Source organism: Mirounga angustirostris, unplaced genomic scaffold (genome assembly GCF_029215605.1).
Source record: "Mirounga angustirostris isolate CCGP_5_RB_7025 unplaced genomic scaffold, mMirAng1.0.hap1 SCAF_2, whole genome shotgun sequence".
In the NCBI taxonomy this organism is placed as follows: Eukaryota; Metazoa; Chordata; class Mammalia; order Carnivora; family Phocidae; genus Mirounga; species Mirounga angustirostris.
In genome coordinates this window covers 106651332-106674932 of record NW_026991710.1, presented here as the reverse complement: position 1 = coordinate 106674932, position 23601 = coordinate 106651332, and the positions used below count along the sequence as shown (strand labels likewise).

Sequence of the window (23601 nt, the reverse complement as noted above, 5' to 3'; positions counted from 1 at the left end):
AGACAGCCTATGATTTACATCACATATGAATTTATGTTTAAGCCACTGAACTTGGAAAACATTTCCTTTTACTAGAGATAAGGCCAAAATAACATACATATTAAAAAAATAAGATGTAGGGGTAATAAAATGTCACAGCAGTTTTTGTTAAATGGAAGACTAGGGTTTTGGAAAGGTGTTTCAAAGCTCCACAAAGGTTTGATTTAGATTTGCTTAAAAAACATTTTTAACTATTAAAAAATTAGCCATGATATTTGAAGGCATTAAATACCAAATTTAACACATTAGATCAAATTACCTTGTTTTTGCCTTAACTTCAGAAAAAAAGCTGTTTCTGACAACTCTGTGACATATATATTTGAACTTACTATAAAATGCTTCAATGATTAAGAAGGTCATAGTGAACTTTTTTGTATGATTTCTATTTGTACATGTCTGCTTGTTCAAATAAAAGTGTGCAATTGTGTTTGTTATTTACTAATTGATCTCACACGATATAATTAAACATCAGGCAAAGCTCAGACAGATCTGCTTGTCACCATGTAATAGCTACACAAGAAGTGAATATGCAACATTTTATATTTTAATAATTATAGACAACTTAAGTTGATGAAAATGCTCCTCTCACTCAGTTCCTTTTACTTCAGAATTCCTTACTTAATGTAAGTTTGAAGTTTCATCTCTTTTCTAAAATGAGAGACTCTGAGAGATATGCAGCGAGCAAGTTTATTAGGGAGAACTTTGGGGAACACCACCTGTGGGGGGAAGTGTGAAGGAAGCAGGACTGAGCAAAGGAGAAGCTGAACCACACTGCAGTCAAAGCAAAGGTCTCAGCAGATACTACTTGGAACTTTGAAGCCTGGATGGCCTTTTAGAGTTGTCAAGTCTTTGTATTCACTTATCTATTAGTCACTAGATGTGGGCTATTCCCAGGAGATACTGTAATCTTGGCTGAGTCAATAAACTTCCAAAGAGAACAAGGCCAGTGAGGGACTCAGCTGTAAGTAGTTAACACCCATTACCCCCCAACCCCCAGCACTGGGAAGGAGTACCCTGGGCTATGGGGTATCTGGGCAGCAGACCACAGAATCCACCAAAGTCTAAAAATAGTAAATTCTATAATTTAAAAATTAGACATACAAAAGGGAGGTTACCAGTGGAAAAGAGATAAAGGGGGACTTTCACATTTTGAAACATTACTCTATTTTTTTTTATCTTTTGTAATAAGAGTACATATTCCCTATACGTGCAATGAAAAACATTAGTAAATTAGCATAGACACTATCTTTAATAATGTTAAGATATATCCTAATTACATTTTTGAATTAAATCTCTATATGGTATGGATTTGTACTTTCTTATTGTAAAATTTTCTCAAAGACACGATGTTTAAGTGAAAAAGAATATTATAAGGAAGTTTCTTACTTCATTGTGTTATATATTTCCAGTTCTTTTTCTGAAAGGTCCTTTTTCAAGTTCCCCAAATGAAATGGATTTGGAAGAGTAGCCTTCTTTTTAGTGACCTGAAAAATACAGTTAAGTAGATCAGTTTGTATCTAAGAATGGAATCAAAAAGCAGAAATAGTGTAAAATCTGAAAATCCTTCTAAGAGAACTACTTACTATTTTGCAATGTTTCCTTTAAATATTTTTGATGCTAACTTGTACCTCTTGGTTTATCCTTTGCTAACAGTGATCTCAGGCCATGTCTTAGGACATGATAGTTCTTCTTGAAAACCTACCAGAGCCATTATCAAGTTTTGTTACATTTTATATGTATATGCACTTGCCTCCCTCTCTAGACTGTACTTCTCAAAGCCATGGGCTGTATCTTATCCAGCTTTGTATCTCCTCTGTGTAGCATGGCCCTTGGCACATAGTAGATGTTCAATCAAATTTGTTTAATGGCTCAGTCATAAAGATTGATTCAATTTCTCTCTCTCTTTTTTTAAAGATTTTATTTATTTCTTTGACAGAGAGACACAGTGAGAGAGGGAACACAAGCAGGGGGAGTGGGAGAGGGAGAACCAGGCCTCCTGCGGAGCAGGGAGCCCGATGCGGGGCTCGATCCCAGGACCCTGCAATCATGACCTCAGCTGAAGGCAGATGCTTAACTGACTGAGCCACCCAGGCGCCCTGATTCAATTTCTCTTAAGAGCAATTCATGGCTCTTTAAATCTATTACCCCCTAAATTATGCTTCCTACCAATTTCACTGACTGGGATAACGAATAAGAATGTATTTCCTAAATACATCCACCTAGGGCTCCAAGAGTGCTGTATTGTTTGGAATTAGAAGATGGAATCTATGGCTATTTATGCCATGACACTCAGAATCTCCTGTCTTATTTGTGCCCCTTCTCAGATTCCTCCTTCTCCATGCCTTGTTGGCATCACCTCCACCAACCCAAATGACAGTTTCAAAAGTGTTCTGAAAGAAAAGCATCATTAGAATAAGTATAAGATCCCCCAGGGTGATTACTGTGATGATCATTTGGATATGTTATGGTATTTTTGTAGAGAAAAAACATGGAAAAATCATAAAAACAAACAATCTGAAAAATGAACATTCTCTTTGCTTTATAATCACATTTTAAATTCTTGACTATGGAGACCAGACCTTCACAGAAGCAGATAAAAACAAAATAAAACAAAAAAACCCTATAAAAACCTGTAGAGTAACACATACACACACAAATATTTACACATATATACTTATATATATTTTTTTACATTTATATATTTATATATAAATTTCTGATTTTTTGTTTCTGCTGAATATTTTATTGGTTATTTAGTCAGATCAGCCCTCTAAAATCCCCCACAACTACGATGTTTCCAGTTAACACTTGAATACAGAAGGAAGATGAACAGGGAAAGCAGGATTAAGCAATTTCCCTACTTGTAAGTAGTGTCAAGCAGCTGTCCTGGATGCTACTATTTTATTACTCGATATTTCTTTCTCTTTTTGGTTCTAAATCACCGGTTTGCCAACAGTAACCAAAAATACCACTAGTTCGAACGAAGAATGATTTGCCATTAAAAATTTTCTTGCATTAAAATTAACAAGACAGGAAACAACAAATTGTTGGCAAGGATGTGGAGAAAGGGGAACCCTTTTACACTGTTGGTGGGAATTCAAGTTGGTACAGCCACTTTGGAAAAAAGTATGGAGGTTCCTCAGAAAGTTAAAAATAGAGCTACCCTATGACCCAGCAATTGCACTACTAGGTATTTATCCCCAAAATACAGATGTAGTGAAAAGAAGGGGCACACGCACCCCAATGTTCATAGCAGCAATGTCCACAACATGAATGGATAAAGATGTGGTTCATATATACAATGGAATATTACCCAGCCATCAGGAGGGATGAATACCTACCATTTGCATTGACATTGATGGAACTGGAGGGGATTATGCTACGTGAAATAAGTCAAGCAGAGAAAGACAATTATCATATGGTTTCACTCATATGTGGAACATAAGGAATAGTGCCGAGGACCACAGGGGAAGGAAGGGAAAACTGAATGGGAAGAAATCAGAGAGGGAGACAAATCATGAGAGACTCTTGACTCTGGGAAACAAACTGAGGGTTACAGAGGGGAGGGGGTTGGGGGAATGGGGTAGCCGGGTGATGGGTATTAAGGAGGGCACATGTGGTGATGAGCACTGGGTGTATATACGCAACTAATGAATCATTGAACACTACCTCAAAAACTAATGATGTACTATATGTTGGCTAACTGAATATAAAAAAAATTTCTTGCATTTATAAAATAAGAACTTAAAAGACAGCTTTACTCCCAAAATGTACACACTTGAATGAACACACACCTTAAGCAAGGCCCCACTTTCTTCTGGACCATCAGAGCCCTGAGATTCTCTTTGTTTCCATATGGCATTGGGTATAGTGTGGGGGCTCAGGCCAACACCTTCTCCACCTTCACAGCCATTGTCAGATCCTCCACTGCTCTGGGAAGGACTGGGCTTACGTGTCTTTAAGGAATAGTCACCAAAAAGAATTCTTCTGCATGTTGGAGAGGTTGCTACCTTGGAAGTACCTGGAAGCCTACTGAGGATAGGTGAGGTTGTCAAATTATCTAATTTTTCATGTGATCCAGTAAGGAACCAGTCAGCACAAGACAAACAGGGGCTTGGAGAAGATGTTAGCCGTTCATTGATCTGACAATCTATTCCTTCCAGTTGGTGAAGAGTTGTTTTGACCTGATCCACATAGATACAGTCTGGTCCAGGATTCCCAACAGCTTTGGATGCACAGCCTCCAGCTTCTAATAGTACACATAACATATAATGCTTCTATAAGAAAAAAATATTAATACAGGTTTAGCTACATGAAAATGTTTATATGTAGCATGCATGTATACATTTATGAATACTAAAAACATATGACATAATCATATGATTATTAAAAACTCCTTCCTCCCTTTCTTTGTTAGTTATTCTCAATGCTTCTTGATCATCTTTTTTTTTTAAAGATTTTATTTATTTTTTGACAGAGAGAGAGACAGCGAGGGAACACAAGCAGGGGGAGTGGGAGAGGTAGAAGCAGGCTTCCCGCAGAGCAGGGAGCCCGATGCGGGGCTCGATCCCAGGACCCTGGGATCATGACCTGAGCTGAAGGCAGACGCTTAACGATTGAACCACCCAGACGCCCCTTGATCATCCTTGAAAACAAATCCTCATTCATATTGCCTTCTCCTGGTATACCATCAACTACCACTTCTGGCACATGGCACAAGGTAGTTTTCAAAGAGCCACAATTATTGGAAGTCCTTTCATTTACAATGACATGTTTATTCTGATTCTATATCCTTTTCATGTCTCTATTTCCCAAGACAAACCAGAGGATAAAACCACTACAGAAATGAGAACAAAAGATCTTAAGAACCTGATAAAATCTTATTCTGGATTTCATTAATATTTCTCCATGAGTATTAAATGGATGCAAAAGAAAAGGAATAAGGGACATATAACATTTTCTTGAATACTGGTATCTGACATGCTCATAATTTTAAATTATTATGTTCGTTTGTGTATATATTTTAGATAGTAAATGGCCAAAAAAACCCAACCCCAAAACACAGACATACACAGACACACACACAGAAACCAAGGTAAACTTACCAATCCAACAATTAGCAAAAAATATCTCCCTTCAGGTTCCTGAAAGACTTCAGTGTTTGAGTCTGTAGAAGGTTGGAGGTGATGTCGCGGAAACACTTCTCTCCATATAACCAACTGACCAATTCTTTGTTTTGCTGCTAAAGGCAGTAGGCCGTAGTGGCGACAGTACACAGCAATATCAGTAAGATCATCCTTAGGCAAATGACTGCATATTAAATAACCCTTGAATTTAACCACAAAGAACAAGAGTCAACTAGTGATATAAAGCAATAATGCCATAATATATTTCTAAGAGTTTCTTGGGTACTTCAGTTGTCTTAAAATATTCCAGTTTCAAATGGAATAAAGACATAGTAAAAATAAATGTTTTTTTTTCCTGAGGTCAATTAGAGATCCAAGATTTATGATAAGTCAACAACAGATAGACTTTAGCACCAAGCAACGTCACCTGAGTAGTATAGGCCTGAGTGTTTGGCAACATTGGAAAAGAACTGAATTCTGAGGATGGAAAGTGGAGAAGAAAAGCAAGAGGTAAGGTGAGGAGAGACTTATTTTTCACTGTGTACCACTCTGTACTGTCGGATTCTTCTTTAGCTATGTTTTAAATTGTGTTTAAAAATCTTCTTGAAATATGAAAATACTTAAATTCATTTGATGCTTAATTTGCTATATATGGAAGTCAACTAAATGTTAGATTTACTAAAAAGATACATGTTTATGTCTGAAGATAAGAAAAAAAGTGCACTGTTGCAAAAATAAATCAAGAAAGTATTGCTTTTCTCTCTTACGCATTTGGTTCCTTGAGTATTGTTTCTCCTTTACACATTTGCAAATGCTTTAGAATGTCATAAAATCAGAAATATTTATTGTATTTGTAAATATGTAGGTACCAGCTTTTTTTTTTTTTTAAGACTTTAATTTAACAGTAACTACATTCAAAGGAAAAGGGATAAATGTATTTTTCATGTTAGTAGAAGTTTGAGAAAATTCACTTTAGGTCTGTTCATATAGCAGTTGGACATTTATAAAAATTTCAAGCTTCAACTTACCTTGTAAAATAGAGAAGATCCTAAAATTGTATACAGCCGCCTCATGTCATAGTAATCCTCAGACTGGAGAAGAAAAACCACAATGGATTTATATTCTTTGTTTTTTCATGATAAAAAAAATCTTAGGCTACAATGGTTAAAATGGCAATTATATAATTTCATAACTGAACTTTTCATAGTGCCTTCTTTAGAAATGAATATACCAGGGTATTAGGGTGAAAGATAATGTGCATGTATTTTTGACTGAAAACAATTTTTTTTTAATCTTTTAAGATACTGTTGATTAGAGACCTCTAAGAATAGAACATAAGATTAGTTAGTGCAAGAGGGATTAAAACATGTCTATCAAGACAAAAAGCTTCTACTATACATCATCTAAAATATCCTATACTACCAAATAATATTTTTGAATGATTTTTTTAAATTTCCAAATAATATTTTTGAAAGTAAAATTTGATACAACCTATTTGGGAGCAACTAATTCGTATATATAAAAAAATTAAATATACCCTTTGAGTAATTCCAGTTCTAAAAATCTACAGAAATGCTCAAACAGGAGAATCAAGATTTTTGTATAAAAAGTTAGTAGCAGAACTATTTGTAATATGCAAAATTGGAGATAAAGTCAAGTGCAACAATGGAGAATGGTTAATAAAATGACGTATGTTCATACCATGGACTATCATAGGTCTGTTAAAAAAATAAGGTTGATCTATATGAGCAGGCACAAAAGGTTTTAGGGTATACTGCTGAGCAAAGAATGCAAGCCACAGAACAAAATACTCACTATGATCTAATTTTTAAAAAAGAATACCACCCCCAATGATATACTTGTATGTGTATACATGTGTGCTGCTGTGTATGTACCTATGTACATATGTGTATAGCAAAAAGTCTGGAAGAATATGTTTCAAACTGTAAGAAAACTGTAAGAACAGTTACAATTAGGGATAGAACTGGGAGAGAGGGATGAGGAGGTGGGACATTTGTTTTTAATAATCACACTTGCATTTTACCCAATATGCATGTATTAATTTTGTAATTAAAAAAAAAAACAAAAACAACGAGGGATGACTGGGTGGCTCAGTCAGTTAAGCATCTGCCTTCGGCTCAGGTCATGATCCCAGGGTCCTGGGATCGAGCCCTGCATCAGGCTCCCTGCTCCACAGGAAGCCTGCTTCTCTCTCTGCCTGCTGCTCCCTCTGCTTATGCTTTCTCTCTCTCTCTCTGTCAAATAAATAAATAAAATCTTAAAAATAAAAAAGGCAATGAAACCTAAGGAAAACTAAAAAACTAGAAATAACCTAATTATTTCTCAGCTGGGAAACGGATAAACAGTGTGATACATTCATACAATGGAATACTACTCAGCAATAAAAAGGACAAAATTACAGATGTATACAATGGCATGAATGAATCTCAAATGCATTATGTTAAGTGAACTAAGTCAGGCCCCCCCAAAATTACCTATTATCTAATTCAATTTATAGGACATTCTGGGGACAAAAAACAAATCAACAACACAAATGCCAAGGGCTGGAGGTAGGAAGAGGGGTTGACTATAAAGGGGCACAGAAGAATTTATTACCAAATATAAATTATACCTTAATAATAATTTTTAAAACTAAAGAAAACAAAATTAGGATACAAGATTAAATCTTAAATCTAATTTCACAGAAGGTTTAGAATAGACCCTTATTTTCATTTTTTAAGGTAAAATTCACTGTGAATTGTTCTGCCAATTTTTAAAAAAGATTTATTTATTTATTCGAGAGACAGAGCAGGGGAAGGGCACAGAGAGAGAGGGAGAGAATCCTCAGGTAGACTCCACGATGAGCGTGAGCCCAACGCAGGGCTCGATCCCAGGGCCTTGGGATCATGACCTGAGCTAAAACCCAGAGTAGGCCACTTAACCAACTGAGCAACCCAGGTACCACTATTCTGCCAGTTTCAACAAATGTGTATAGCTATGTTAAGTATCACCAAAATCAAGATATATAACAATTCCATCAACACTGCTGCCAAATTTTTTGCTGGGTAGTATTCCCTTGCATGGACATGCCACGATATGTCTGTCTATTAACCCACTGATAGACACTTGAGTTACCTGAATTGTTTCCAGTTTTCTTTTGGCTATTACAAATGAAGCTGTTATGAATATTTGTGTATAGGTCTAGTATTGACATAGGCTTTCATTTCTCTTGGGTAATTGGAAGAACAGAATGACTGAATCATGTGGTAGGTATATATTTAGGTTATTAAGAAACTGCCAAACTGTTTTCCTAAGTAGTTGTACCATCTTACATTCTCAATTTATCATTTTTCTTCTTTCTTTATAGATTGTGTCTTGATGTTGTATCCAAGGAATCTCAACAGATCTTTGTCTAATCATAGAAAATATTGTTAGTTCCACTGATCATTAAAGTGATGTTACATAAATCAGGAATTAGAGTTTTAATGAAAATAATAATAATATAAGTTCCTAAAACCTGGATATTTTAATACTTTAAACTGTTCCTAATGCTTAGTGTCTATCTAAACATTCTCCATCAGTGAAAAGATTTATGACCTATGAGGAGTTCACCACGTTTAAGTTTCCATTATTTTTACAAACAAAATATGCTTCCATTTGCTCAGGATCTTAGTTAAGACTAAGCCACTCTTGGGGCACCTGGGTGGCTAAGTGTCGGCCTTCAGCTCAGGTCAGGATCCTGGGGTCCTGGGATGGAGCCCCATGGAGCCTGCTTCTCCCTCTCCCTCTGCTGCTCTCCCTGCTTGTAATAATAAATTTTTAAGATAAAAATCTTAAAAAAAAAAAAAAAGACTAAGGTACTCTTAAAGCAATCAAGATTTTACCAGCAATCTTCTTATGATCCAGCACTCACTGCTTCTACATCCCAATTTCCCATTTACTTTTTTTAAAGATTTATTTATTTGAGAGAGAGAGAGAGAGCATGCGCACGCAAAGAGGGGGTGAGAGGCAGAGGGAGAAAGAGAATCCTCAAGCAGATTCCCTCCAGGGCTGGGGCAGGGTTCCATCCCAGCACCCTGAGATCATGACTGAGCTGAAATCAGGTCACTTAGCCAACGGAGCCACCCAGGTCCCCTCTCCCCCCACCATTTACTTTTAAAAGAATTTTTCTTCCTTTTTTTTAAGTGGCTCCATGCCCCACGTGGACCCCAATGGGGGGCCTGAACTCATGACCCTGAGATCAAGACCTGAGCTGAGGCCAAGAGTTAGATACTTAACTGAGCCACCCAGGCACCCCTTAAAAGAACTTTTCTTACCGACAATTTTAGCAAATACAAACATAGAATCGTGTAATTAGCTCTTATGTGCCCATCATCACCCAGCTTTAACTATGACCAGTCCATGGCTAATCTTGTCTCATCAATATCCCTCTCTCCTTCTTTCCTCTCCCTGCTGAATTATTTCAAAACCAGTAACGGATGTTATATGATTTTATCTGTAAATACTTCAGAGTATATCTCTAAAACAGAAGGATTTAAAAAAATTATTCTCACCTAATATCCAACATCAGTGTTTATATTTCCTTGATTGTCTCGTAGATGTTGTTTTCAAATTTTATTTTATTGTTATGTTAATCACCATACATTACATCATTAGTTTTTGATGTAGTGTTCCATGATTCATCGTTTGCGTTCTGCATGCAGAACGTGCCCTCTTTAATACCCATCACCAAGCTAACCCATCCCCCCACCCCCGTCCCCTCTAGAACCCTCAGTTTGTTTCTCAGAGTCCATAGTCTCCCCCTCCAATTCCCCACCCTTCATTTTTCCCTTCCTACTATCTTCTTTTTTTTCTTTTTTTAAACAACATATAATGTATTATTTGTTTCAGAGGTACAGGTCTGTGATTCATCAGTCTTCCACAATTCTCGTCGATGTTTTTAAAAATTTTGTTTGTTTGAATCAGGATCCAAGTAAGGTCCACATATTAAAATTGGTTGATATGTTTCTTAAGTCTCTTGTGACTGATAGGCTCTCTCAGTTTCTCCCCGCTCCCTTTTATTTGTTGAAGAAATTGTCTTATTGTGTTTCCTAGTCTGGATTTGATGATTATAATCTCGCCCCCCCAATGGGGTCATTTAACATGTCCCTGTCCCTAGTATTTCGTATATAGTGGTAGTTAGATCTTGAGACCTCATCAAAAATATTTTATAAGTAATTTGTGTGCTTCCATCATGAGCCACATACTACTTGGTTGTCTTCATTTTCATGATAGTAACAACTACTGATGACCTTTGCTTAGACCCATTAATTCATTGTGAAAATTGCAATACGGTAATATTCCAGTTCTGTCATTCTTTCTTGGTATGTTAAGTAGAATACTTCCATAAAGAGAACTCCCCCTCATCTCTATTTGGTAACCTTGAGGTATGGTTCAGATAGAAGGGCAGATAAATGTTTGTTTCCTTCTCTTTGTTGCCAGTTTTCACAGTAATGAATTGGTTCCCTAGCATCCTCCAAAGTTGACCAAGAAGTTTCTTTTTTTCTTGAGTATAATTATGAACTCATGGACTTCAACATATCTGATGGGTTTCAATCTGCTGCAGTTATTACACTTACAGATGCTCAAGTGGGAGCCTCTTCAAGTTGTCTCCTAATTACTGGAACCCTACATTAACCCCAGTATTTTTTAAAGCTTTCTGGATTTCTGAAGTAACAAGACGTTGTCAGGCTTATCTTTTATTATTTTCAGCCCCAAATTTGCAATCAGCCATTTCTCTTAGGAGTCTTGGTTCCTTTTAGTGAGAAGTATTATTTATATGCCATAGCCTGGGTGCTAATGGCATTCATCACTACTGAGATGACCACTATTTCTAGGCCTTTTTATCGGACGGAGCTAGGAAATATATTTTTTTAAAAAAGATTAAAAACCATACTGGTACTTCTAATTGAAATTTGTATCTATAGGGTTTTTACTTATTTCAGTATTACAATTCAATTATTTACTTTACTATTAATGTATGTACTTTCTCTCAAAGACTGGTTCTTATTGATTCTAAATGCAATTAATCATTATGTATACATTATGTAACAAATTTTTAACTGAGTAGAAAATTTTAAGGCAAGCAAAATAGATTCTGTTCATGTCAAAATAGAGACCCAATGCTACATAGTTCAAGATTATTACATGCCCACTTGAAAAATATTTAGAATAATGGCTGATTTATAAAATATGAAATCAACATTGAGCCTTTCCTAAAATCCATTGGTTCTCTCACCAGTTCTGCAAAATCTGCAGCCTCCAAGTCGCTCAATGCTGTGTCTAGGTCCATCTATGTGAAAAGAAAAAAAAAAGTAACACAAACCATTTAACTCATATTAGTTATTGTTTAGTAATGGCCTCATAAAAGTGCTTAATAATTAGTTGAAGAATTGAGTAAGTATCTTTCTCCTTTGTGATATTTAAGAAATGTCCCAAAATAGAACATGTTGCTTTTAAGCTTTGGAATTACATAAAAAAATTTATTTAACATACAGTCACTTTTCAATTAAATCTAGATTATTGCAAAATGAGTTTCACTCTGTATTCAATGCAAAATAATTTATGAGGTTAAAAACTGCTTTCCAGTTTTGAGTTAGAAAATTTTTGAACCTATTAAAATTCTTAAGAGAAAAATAATCAATCTTAATGTACCCAATCTATTTTGAGGCTTTTTTCCCCCTTCCATTTCCTGTGTATTTCTCAACAGTTAGATTCTTTGAAAATATCAACATCCTTCCCTGTGTCTTTCTTACATTCTATATAAAAGGACTCTCTTTATTTATGGACTAAAACATGAAGGCAAGTGTTCCCCCGGAATCTGGCACAGTTTAGCTTCCCTACAGAGTTATTAGAAAAATCTTACTTAGGATTTAGCTTTCGTTTCTATGGAAATTGCCTGAACTCTTTCATGCATTTGTTCCTCCACGAAGCATTCAAAATTTAAAAACAGAATAAATTTAATTTGTAGTTTAATCTGTAATGCATATATATAAATTGAAAACTATTGGCAATTAAAGGTTGTAGCATATATGTGATTTGTGGAAAAGAATCCGTTTTTTTTCTTTTAAGGGCCAAGGCACTCTCTGCAGGACTGTTGCACAAACTGTGTCTTACTGAGATGACTAAAGCTTTGGAAACATTAGTCATGCTTTTCAATGCTTTTCACACATTTACTTATTACTCATTTGTGACCTACACTTTTATCTAGCAAATATTTCATGTACTCCTTTTGGGGCTATGGTTTCTCTTGTGAAAAACTAAAGGACAAAAAGAAAATTACCCACTTGTGAATTTTGATCTCACAAATGTTAATGTTTAAGGTTGCTATTCCCATTATTGAACTCTATAGGCTAATGTACAAGGTTACTGTAATTGTTTCTTGACATTCCTTAAGACAACAGGCAAAGCATCTTTTCTTTTTTTTTTTTTTAAGATTTTATTTATTTATTTGACAGAGAGAGACACAGCAAGAGAGGGAACACAAGCAGGGGGAGTGGGAGAGGGAGAAGCAGGCTCTCCGCTGAGCAGGGAGCCTGATGCGGGGCTCGATCCCAGGACCCTGGGATCATGACCTGAGCGGAAGGCAGATGCTTAACGACTGAGCCACTCAGGCGCCCTGCAAAGTATCTTTTCTCTTAAACTATTCCAGTGTACCTTAGGAAAAATGACATTTAAAAAAAAAGAACATCTGACAAACAAAAAAAAGGAAGACATACCACATAATTATGATTTCTGAAACGCATTATAAGTTTGGAAAACGCTTAAATGTTAAAGTAAGATGAGAGATCTAATTTCTATTTAGAAAGAAATATTTATCTTTCTAAGTTCACTGTACTGGAGCTCTTACCTCACTAACCAATGGCTTCTTTTAACTCTTACCCACAATCCTGAAAATAACAAAAAGTCGAAAAAAGAGAGAAAATTAAAAAATCACAAGGCACTGGTTCTGACTTTTATTTATGACCCCCGAGATTACCTTGATTTCCTGCGGAAGCGTGAGCCATCGAACTCCAGGGAGACCGTCTAAAAGCACTGCACTGGAAGCATCATATTGTTGTGCGCTCAGACTGGCACCGGAATGTAGTTTAGCAGGCTGAAGTGCTCTTTGAAAGAACAAGTTGAAAAAATGATCCAAACGAGGAACATTTTCAACCTGGCAAAAGGCACTGAAGAAACAAGAGCTGTAAGTCAGAACAACATGTGAAAACGGTGGTTATCTTTTGTATGCTCCTAAAGAGACTGGATCTTTCCCAACTACACAGGCTCTCTTCTTTACTCCTTATGAAGAATTACTGCTATGTTACTGATGGAATGTGTTAAGAATTTCATCCTGTCAATATTTTTTACCCAAAAACCTACTTTCAAGTGTACTGAGTAGATGGTATTATGGAAGAACCACAGGGCTAACACAAATGGTGTATCTACAATAGAATGGGCTGGAAGTACCCTTTTTGTCGGAGGGGGCAAGTAAGTTGCTTTTACTTATCTCTTAACCATTTAAACTCCCAATATCTTTCAGGCAAGATGGAATAATAAAGAGATTTTGAGCTTTGTAATAGAACATATCGGGCTTTGAATCTTATCACTGCTTTTACTAGGTAGGTATCTCAGGAAGATCATCTAACCTTTCTCTGAACTTTTGTTTCCATCTCTAAAAATGGGGATACAACGTGACTCACATGTGAAGTACCTAGTACATAATAAGTACTTATTATGTTTATTACTTACTGAATACAGAAAGCACATAATTAGCCCAAGTAATTTTCCCCTCTTCACTAATGAAGGCAACACTATTGAACTCAAAGAGAGAGAGAGAGAGAGAAAGGGGAGACAGACTAAACATTTGGTTTTAGCCATGTAAAAATAATACGGCATTGCCTGCAACCATTCATTGGAATAGCCCTCTGGATAACACGATAACTAGTATATATACCATTAATACATCAGACTAATATTCATGGATTCATTCAACAAATAGCTTGAGTGCCAACTATATTCTAGGCACTATTCTCACTGTCGGAGGCACAGTAATTAAAATATCAAGACAAAAGACAAGGTCTCTGCTTCCATGGAGCTCACATTCTGATGGAGAAAGACAACAAATGAACAAACAGTAAAAACATGAACTCATACAAAGGGCCATACAGAGAATAGGATCATGTGAATGGGTGATGTGACTGGTTGGCTAATTTAGATCAAAAGTTGGGGAAGAGTCTTTGAGAATGGGTATTCAAGCTGAGATCCCAATGTCAAGAAGATCCAGTGAGAGGAAAAAGCACAAAAGCTGTAGGGTGGGAACAAGGTTGGCGAGGGTACCCGCAGAGCAGAACAGACTGTGGTTTCAGATGTGAAATCAGAAAGGTGTGTAGGAGCCAGATTATAATGTAAAAAGAACACTTCTTTTTCTTAAGATTTTATTTATTTGTTTGACAGACAGAGAGAGACAGCAAGAGAGGAACCACAAGCAGGGGGGGAGCGGGAGAGGGAGAAGCAGGCCTCCCATCGAGCAGGGAGCCCAATGCGGGGCTCGATCCCAGGACCCTGGGATCATGACCTGAGCCGAAGGCAGATGCTTAATGACTGAGCCACCCAGGCACCCCTGTAAAAAGATCAATTTTAATTGCATTTAGAAATTTATTAAAGTGGCAAGAACGGAGGCAAGGAAACCAGTTACATTAGTTTTAGTAGTGAGAGATGCTGGTGGCTGGGCAGGGTAACAGTGAAGTTGGAGAGAAATGAATGGATTTGAGATATGTTTTAGAGAGAGACTGTTCAGAATTTGCTGATAGTTTGGCTGGGAATAGTGAAGGAAACATATCTTTGATCACAACATTAAACTTTGTCAATATATAATCAATTTTCTATGCCTCACAGGGAAATAACCAGCTTACAACTTACAAAAAATTAAGTCTTTTTAGTCTTATCATAATTTTTCACAATGTGCCTTTAATATCTTTCATAATTAGAAAAAGGCTTATTAAAAATTGCTACAAAATGACTACTAACAACATCTTGGATCCTTATTGCTTCTTGGTCTTAAGAACTCAATGGATCTTCACATTTACTATCTTAGTTTGCCTTTCTCACTAGAACAAGAAGAATCTAAAATTTGCTGCCAATTTGGCGATACTTCCAAGTCAATGGAAGCTGAATTTCAAAATGAAATTCACAGAAATTAAGAGTCCCTCTGCCCCTAACCTAGTCCATTGCAACCTGCAGAACAACCCCAATTGATTGTTTTAAAGTATGGAATTCATTGCAGGAATTTAATCTTTAATTATCTCTGGTTTTATGAAAACATAAAGCTTTAATTAAGGCAAAACATAGCAAGGTTTGCTCACCCGGTGTAAATTTACGGAGGTAGTTTACAACCATACCCTTACTCTTCATTGGTTAAAAATTTTCTTATTTAACAGAAGGTAAAAGCACTGTTTGTGGCTGCCCGGCCTTTTGTAGTTCACACGTTTGGAAAATGCTAATTAGTAACTGGGTTTGAGAGGGATGTGTCTCTTCAGAGGCTCGGAGGAGAACTCTGCAAACTAGACAATACCGATGGCACAGTCACAGAAAATTCTTTCAAGGCTGCTTTGAGAACAGCAACAACAAAGATCCATGATGGATAAACAGACAGCTGATGCCGCTATGGTTTAGGAAAATGTATAAACTGTTTTTGGATTTTTCTATTGATATACTCTTAGGGCTTTGAAAGTAAAGGTATCATTTTAGTTCACTGAAGTTCTGGGACTTAGAAAAATCCCACAAACAGAAAGATCTATTTTTCATCCCTAATTTTATGGGTTCAAATGTTGAAGTTACCTCAAATTGCCTCCTTCAGATCAAGAAAGATGCATCATATTTTACCATAAGGTTAAAAAAGCAAGAAGCAGGAAAAATATGCATAATATGAGCCCATGTATATTAAAAAAGTATGTGGACTGTATTCATATTGTATAGAAAAGATATGAAATGATACACATGAAACTAGTCAATACCTTTTTTACTGTGTCATTTATTTATTTAAATAGTGCATTTTTTTACTAATATTTTTTTAAGAAGAACCACATTTTAGGACAGTAAATTTGACAATGCTCTCATAAAATCAGAGAAAAACACAACATTTAAAAAATTCTGTATCTCTTCTGTATCTGTTTTGAAATGCTTGTACATTTGCTACTGTAGAAATATGTCAGGGCGCCTGGGTGGCTCAGTCATTAGGCGTCTGCCTTCGGCTCAGGTCATGATCCCAGGGTCCTGGGATCGAGTCCCACATCTGGCTCCCTGCTCGGCAGGAAGCCTGCTTCTCCCTCTCCCACTCCCCCTGCTTGTGTTCCTGCTCTCGCTATCTCTCTCTCTGTCAAATAAATAAAATAAAAATATTTAAAAAAGAAATATGTCAAATCAGAATATAATTGTGGTTTTATCACTATTTCACATTATTTCACTAAACTAACATGAGACCAAAAAAGAAAAAGCAATGGATCAAGTGAAAAACTGCCTAGAACTATAAAATAAAGCCAGTAATAAAGGATGAAAAAATTAGAGGAAGAAGAAAAAAACCCAAATAACTACTTGCCAACCAAGGAAAAGTATTAAGTGCAAAAGGGATTTAGAATCATACACTTAGGGGCGCCTGGGTGGCTCAGTTGGTTAAGTGACTGCCTTTGGCTCAGGTCCGGATCCCAGGGTCCTGGGATTGAGCCCCACACATTGGGCTCCCTGCTCCTCGGGGAGCCTGCATCTCCCTCTCCCTCTGCCTGCCGCTCCCCCTGCTTGTGCTCTCTCTCTCTCTCTGTCAAATAAATAAAACCTTTAAAAAAAAAGTAGAAATATCTTCACTTTAAAAAAAAAGAATCATACACTTAAAACTTGAGATTCATTTTTTATGAGCATTGATATCTTCATTATTTTTTTTAAAGATTTTCTTTATTTATTTGACAGAGAGAGAGATAGCGAGAGCAGGAACACAAGCAGGAGCAGTGGGAGAGGGAGAAGCAGGCCTCCCGCGGAGCAGGGAGCCCGATGTGGGGCTCGATCCCAGGACCCTGGAATCATGACCTGAGCCGAAGGCAGACGTTTAACCGACTGAGCCACCTAGGGGCCCCATCTTCATTATTTTTTAATATTATTTTTTATTAACTTCTAATTCCAGTATAGTTAGCATACAGTGTTATGTTAGTTTCAGGTGTACAATATAGTGATTCAACACCTCCATACAACACCCAGTGATCATCACGTCAGGTACACTCCTTGATCCCCATCACCTATTTCCCCCATCCCCTCACCTACCTCCCCTCTGGTAACCATCAGTTTATTCTGTGACTAAAAGTTTTTTTTAAAAAAACAAATAAACAAAAACTTGAGATTCAATTCACAGAAGTACTTACCTATCTAAAGAACCATACATAAATTTTAAGGTTTGGGCAACATCTCCTATCATATTCCTTAGCTGAGGAAGAGGAACTCTAAAAAAAGCACAAATGCATTTATAACATAACCAAATGATACATATCTAAAAGAAGCAGAACATTTTTACATTTTATACATAAAGAATGTGAAAAGTCTGTGTGTCAACTGCTAGTATAGCTGGCTGTTTACTGTATTAGCAATTAAAGACTCCGATGACTAGATTTGGAGTTCTAGCATGGGTCTAGTAGGGACTTTGATATCACCACCTATACAGAAATTATTTAAGCCTCTCTAGGGTTTAGTTTCCTCATGTGTAAAGTGGGGCAATAATCACTAAGCCCTTCTCAGGTTCATTTTGAGGATTACATAAAATTAATGCATATAAAGTAGTGCAGTACCTGGGCCCATAGAAAAAAATGCTAAATTCTTGACACTTTCCAGTATTACCCAGATCTCAAGTGAACCTCCCAACTCCTGTGACCAAAGACACCCCTAAATGAAATAGAGAAAGGAAAGAACGTAGAAGAAAGAAATGGACTTAACATTTTTTTTCACTGAAGCCTGATAAAAATTCTACAAAGTAGGTCTTATTATTCCTATTATATGATGGGTAAACTGAGGCCTAAGAAATTAAGTAACTTGGGCAAGGACACAAAGGGAGTAGAACCTGCTTGTGGGCACCCATCTTCTTAGTTCTGAAGTTATTCTACTAGCTCACAAGGACTTCCTGGTTGGGTTTCCCACTGTACACTGCAGCCATCACAGGAAGATGATCTCCCCTCTGAAAACACACATTCCTGGATTATACACCCCACCCGATTTTCTGTGGGGTAGCACTTTTCTCATTTTGCTTGTAAAAGGCACAGTGGCAAACAGGAAGATGCACAGGCTGTGGCATTAAGACAAATGGGAAAAAAATCCCAGGGCTGCCACTTCAATTACTAACCACACGCACAGCATTGGAGGCACAAAGACCTATTAATTGGGACTGAGGAGGTGCTTGTGCATGATCTCTCAATACTCTATTTCTCAATTTGAACATATTAGAATCATAATTCCTTTCTTTTTTTTTTTTTAAGATTTTATTTATTTGAGGGAGAGAATGAGAGAGAGCACATGAGAGGGGGGAGGGTCAGAGGGAGAAGCAGACCCCCTGCTGAGCAAGGAGCCCGATATGGGACTCGATCCCGGGACTCCAGGATCATGACCTGAGCTGAAGGCAGTCGCTTAACCAACTGAGCCACCCAGGCGCCCAATAATTCCTATCTTTCACGGTTATGTGAAACAAGATGGAATGAGGAAAAGAATCTGGTACAGAGTGGAATAAAGGGGATCTTCAAATTCATTCCAATTTATCAAGCCAAGTTCTCCAGGATAGGAATGACTAACATTTAGGGACACCCTCCATGCCTACCACCGAGTAATAAAGATTGGGAAATTGGCTAGAACATCCCCTATGCAGCACAACCTTGATCCAGAGCTCAGCTGTGACCACCTTTTTTCGGCTTCAGGGTAAAATCCCTCCTGCAAACTGTCCCTATCTGCATAATTAATTTGGTTGGTAGCATCAGAATGTGGCTGAGCAGTCTCTGTTCAGTTCCTTAGCTGGGCCTTCCTTACCCTAGTCTGTCTACTATGTGTAGCATACCACTGCATTACCTGCTTTCTTTCGTCTACCTTTTGGGCTATTATAAAAGTTGAAAGACAAATGTTTTACCCTCCCATTACATCCTAAAGTAGCTTATAATCGGTTTTCAAAACAACTGTATTTTTCATAATCCAACCCACTGGCCTAAGGCAGCACTCTAGAGGGGTTCCTCAGAGTCCCTTTTTAGACAGAAAAATACAAATTAGCTGGTTAAAGAGAGACACCATGTAGTATATGTCACAGCACCATTACCCCTCACGTTAAACATTCTGAACCACACAAGAAACACAGGAGACAAATGAAAATGAAAACACAATGGTCCAAAATCTTGGGGATGTAGCAAAAGCTGTTCTAAGAGGGAAGTTTATAGCAATACAGGCCTACCTTGATAAATTTTAAAAAGTATCAAATAAACAACCGAACCTTACCCCTAAAGGAGCTAGAAAAAGAACAAACAAAGCCCAAAGGCAATAGAAGGAAGAAAATAACAAAGATGAGAGCAGAAACAAAATTTAAAAAAAATGTGAACCATGCATTCATGATAGATCTTATCTCTTTCTGTCCCAAATTAGATACCTTTAAAACACAATTGTTTTGATATTTTTCATTGTAGCCTCTTTTGGAGTTCCTGTTTGTGGTATAAAAACATGTCCAAAAATTGTTCAATACTCTTCCCCTCAAGAGGTAGGGCTTAATTTCCCTCCCCCTGAGTGTGGGCTGGACTTAGTTAACTCACTTCTAACAAACAGTATATGGTGGAAATGACTGCATCATTTCTAAGACTAAGTCAGCTTCCCCTCTTTCTCTATTTTGAAGAAATCTATTTATCACTTGCTTTGGGGGAAGTCAGCTGACATGTAAGGACACTCGAGCAGCTCTATGGAGAGATCCATGTGGCAAGGAATTAACGCCTCCTGATAATGGCCATGTGTGTAAGTCATCTTGGAAGCAGATGCTCTAGCTGCAGGTCAGCCTTCAGATAACTGTGTCCTTGGCCAACATTTTGACTGCAACATTAAGACAGATCCTGAGCCAGAATCACCCAGCTAAGTTGCTCATGAATTCCTGACTCACAAAAACACCTATGAGATAATAAATGTCTACTGTTTTAAGTCCCTAAGTTTTGGCGTAATTTGTTATCCAGGAATAGGTAACTAATACACTGCTATATAATGAAAGAAATCTGGTTAACAAAATTATCAATAATAGAAAATAGTCATATTTGTGTTCAGATTGGCTGTATAATGCATTTTATAATACTTTTTTCTTCCTTGGGAAGCTTAAAGAAACAGCAAAAGAAAAGTTATCTAGGGGCACCTGGGTGGCTCAGTCGTTGGGCGTCTGCCTTTGGCTCAGGTCATGATCCCGGGGTCCTGGGATCGAGCCCTGCGTTGGGCTCCCTGCTCGGTGGGAATTCTGCTTCTCCCACTCCCCCTGCTTGTGTTCCCTCTCTCACTGTCTCTCGCTCTGTCAGATAAATAAATAAAATCTTAAAAAAAAAAAAGAAAAGTTATCTAAACTGGCATTCCCTAAAGTTGTGTCATTCACATACTATAGTATTTATTTTGATATTTGATTACTATTTGGCAGATAATATATGATTCTATGGACCAAAAAGTTAAAACTAAAATGTGTTCATAGTTTAATAGAAGTTGCCCACTTTTTTTAAAGCAGGGAAGAGTCTAAATTACAAGTTTTAAAAAAATCATTGAACAGGGACACAAGACTCGTCTAACACTAGTTAAATCCCTCTCCTTGGGGCTGTTCTCCATATTCCTATCCCATTTCCCAACAGCTTTTAATGTCTAATGACATTAGGGAAGCAATGTAATAGAAAGAATTCAGAAAGACTCTCCTTCAATTTGCAATTCTGCTTCTTGCCAGTTATGTGACCTTTGGCAAGTTATTTAATCTTCTCTTGGTTTTACTTTCCTCATTTATAAAATGGGGCCAGGGATCACAAAGTACATCTGGGGATGATTTTGAAGATTAAATGAGATTAATGAATGTAAACTACCTAATGCAGTCCCTGGGTTCACGGTCTGCTCATTATAAATGTCAACCCAGCTCTTACCTCCAACTATAAAAATAAGATATATTTCAAAATACTTGCAAAAAGTTAAGAAGGAGAAAATGATAATATAAGATATACCATTAGAGACGTCACTTTAAAGTTAAATATTTGTTACAGTTGACCCTTGAACAATGCAGGGGCTAAGGGTCCCAATACCCCAGGCAGTTGAAAATCCAAGTATAACTTTTTAACCCCCCAAAACTTAAATACTAATAGCCTACTGTTGACTGAAAGCCTTAGTGATAACATAAACAGTTGATTAAAACACATTTTGTATGTCATATGTATTATACACTGTATTCTTACAATACAGTAAGCTAGAGGAAAGAAAATGTTTATTAAAATGTTATTAAGAAAACCATAAGAAGAGAAATCGATACAAGTTTGTATCATCTGTTTACAAGATGAGTCATCTATTTGTTAGTACCTATGTCAATACTGTCTTATAGAATACAAGACACTACAGATGTTACACATGTTACTAACACTAAACATCCAAAATGAAAAGATAATGTTAAAAAGAAATTCATATCTATTTACAGACAACCCACTGATAACGAAGCAGCAGCAATATGATTGCTTTATGGTACCCTAGTGTAACTGACAGTATTGCTTCATGGTAGCCTAACCCATACACTAGAGAATGAATCATTAAAACATTTTTAGGAAAGGGCGCCTGGGTGGCTCAGTTGGTTGAGCGACTGCCTTTGGCTCAGGTCATGATCCTGGAGTCCCGGGATCGAGTCCCACATCGGGCTCCCTGCTCGGCAGGGAGTCTGCTTCTCCCTCTCCCACTCCCCGTTTGTGTTCCCTCTCTCGCTGTGTCTTTCTCTGTCAAATAAATAAATAAAATCTTTAAAAAAAAACAAAAAAACCCCACATTTTTAGGAAATACCATATTATATACATAACACAGTACTGGAAACACTGTTACATTTTTTAAAAAATCACTTACCTGTGATAATAGACTGATATGCAGTTTTCCCCCATTACAAGAAGGAGAGGCATATTGTATGGTAATATATATATATATTTTTTTAAAGATTTTATTTATTTATTTATTTGAGAAAGAGAGAGAGAGAGAAACAGCACCGGCGCCGGGTAATACAATTTTTTGAAAGCAAAATTATAAAACAGAAAACTAACACGTTATTAGTTTTATATTAAATATCAATCCCCTTATGTCTAGGTAAGGATAGACTGTTCCCTTCCACACGAGTCTTGCACATGGTGTTCTACACGATCAATATGTAGACGATGATGATGATGACACAGTTCTTGCTGTACAATTATCAGATTTTCACATGAAGACACACACATACACAACAGGTAAGTTTATTAGCTATAGGCATGGCAATTATTTACTATTCATTAAGTGGAAGTGGGTCATCATAAAGATCTTCATCCCCATCATCTTCATGTTGAGTAGGCTGAGGAGGAGGAGCAGGGGTTGGTCTTTCTGTCTCAGGGGCGGCAGAGGCAGCAGATGTGGAGGAGGAAGGGGAAGCAAGAGAGGCAGGCACACTCGGTGTAACTTTATAGAAATATATGGTAATTTCTCTGCTTTTTCGTTTCTCTAAAAACATTCCTATATTATATCAAACCTTCTTCCACCATTTGCTTTGTTATCAGTGCCCATATCATAGAAGGGTCCATGTCGTAAAAGAAGTCCAAAGCAGTCATGAATAATCAGAACCCTTCTGCCAGATTATCTACTATAATAATTTGTTTATTTGACCAATTTGTTTTCTGGCGCTGCTTCTTCTATGTCTTCTTCTTCATCATTTAGCACTGGTTCATAAGTATTCATTTTCATCAAGTCAGCTTCTGTTCATCCCTCTGATGTGGTATCTATTAGCTCTTGAATTTCTCCAAGATCTCTATCTTGAACCCTTCACCTCCCCGGCCCTGCCACCTTTTTGCCATATCCATGATTTGGCATGATTTCCTTAATTGGCTCTTTCATGACTTCCTTGATTGGCTCTCATAAATCCTGTGAAGTCATGCACAATATCTGGACACCATTTTCTCCAGCAGGAATTTATTGTTTCAGGCTTGATGGCTTTCATGGCCTTTTCTATAACAACAATGGCATCTTCAGTGGTGTAATTGTTCCAGACTTTCATGATGTTCTATCGGGGTTTTCTTCTATTCTTTCAATTCTGACAATCCTTTCCACCAAGTACCATGTGTAATGAACCCTAGAGGCTGAATTAGAGATGCTGTGTTTGGGGGCAAGTAGACTGACATTTTCAGTGTTGAACGCA

The 23601-nt window shown here is 37.0% G+C and overlaps 1 protein-coding gene across 6 annotated transcripts in view; it reads right to left on the bottom strand.

Annotated features, from left to right (window-relative positions):
* The window catches only part of INTU (inturned planar cell polarity protein), an 84433-nt gene that overhangs the window by 12263 nt on the left and 48569 nt on the right, over positions 1-23601 (bottom strand). For 3 of the 6 annotated variants that reach the window (XM_064585035.1, XM_064585037.1, XM_064585036.1), the window contains exons 7-13: positions 17591-17668; positions 13183-13387; positions 11443-11496; positions 6194-6256; positions 5145-5366; positions 3834-4316; positions 1426-1523 (exon numbers count right to left, since the gene is read on the bottom strand). In XM_064585035.1, coding sequence (XP_064441105.1) covers positions 1426-1523; positions 3834-4316; positions 5145-5366; positions 6194-6256; positions 11443-11496; positions 13183-13387; positions 17591-17668 — 1203 coding nt within the window. The remainder of the gene's footprint in view (positions 1-1425; positions 1524-3833; positions 4317-5144; positions 5367-6193; positions 6257-11442; positions 11497-13182; positions 13388-17590; positions 17669-23601) is intronic. The other 3 variants (XM_045880478.2, XM_054508767.2, XM_045880479.2) reach the window with 3 other exon arrangements.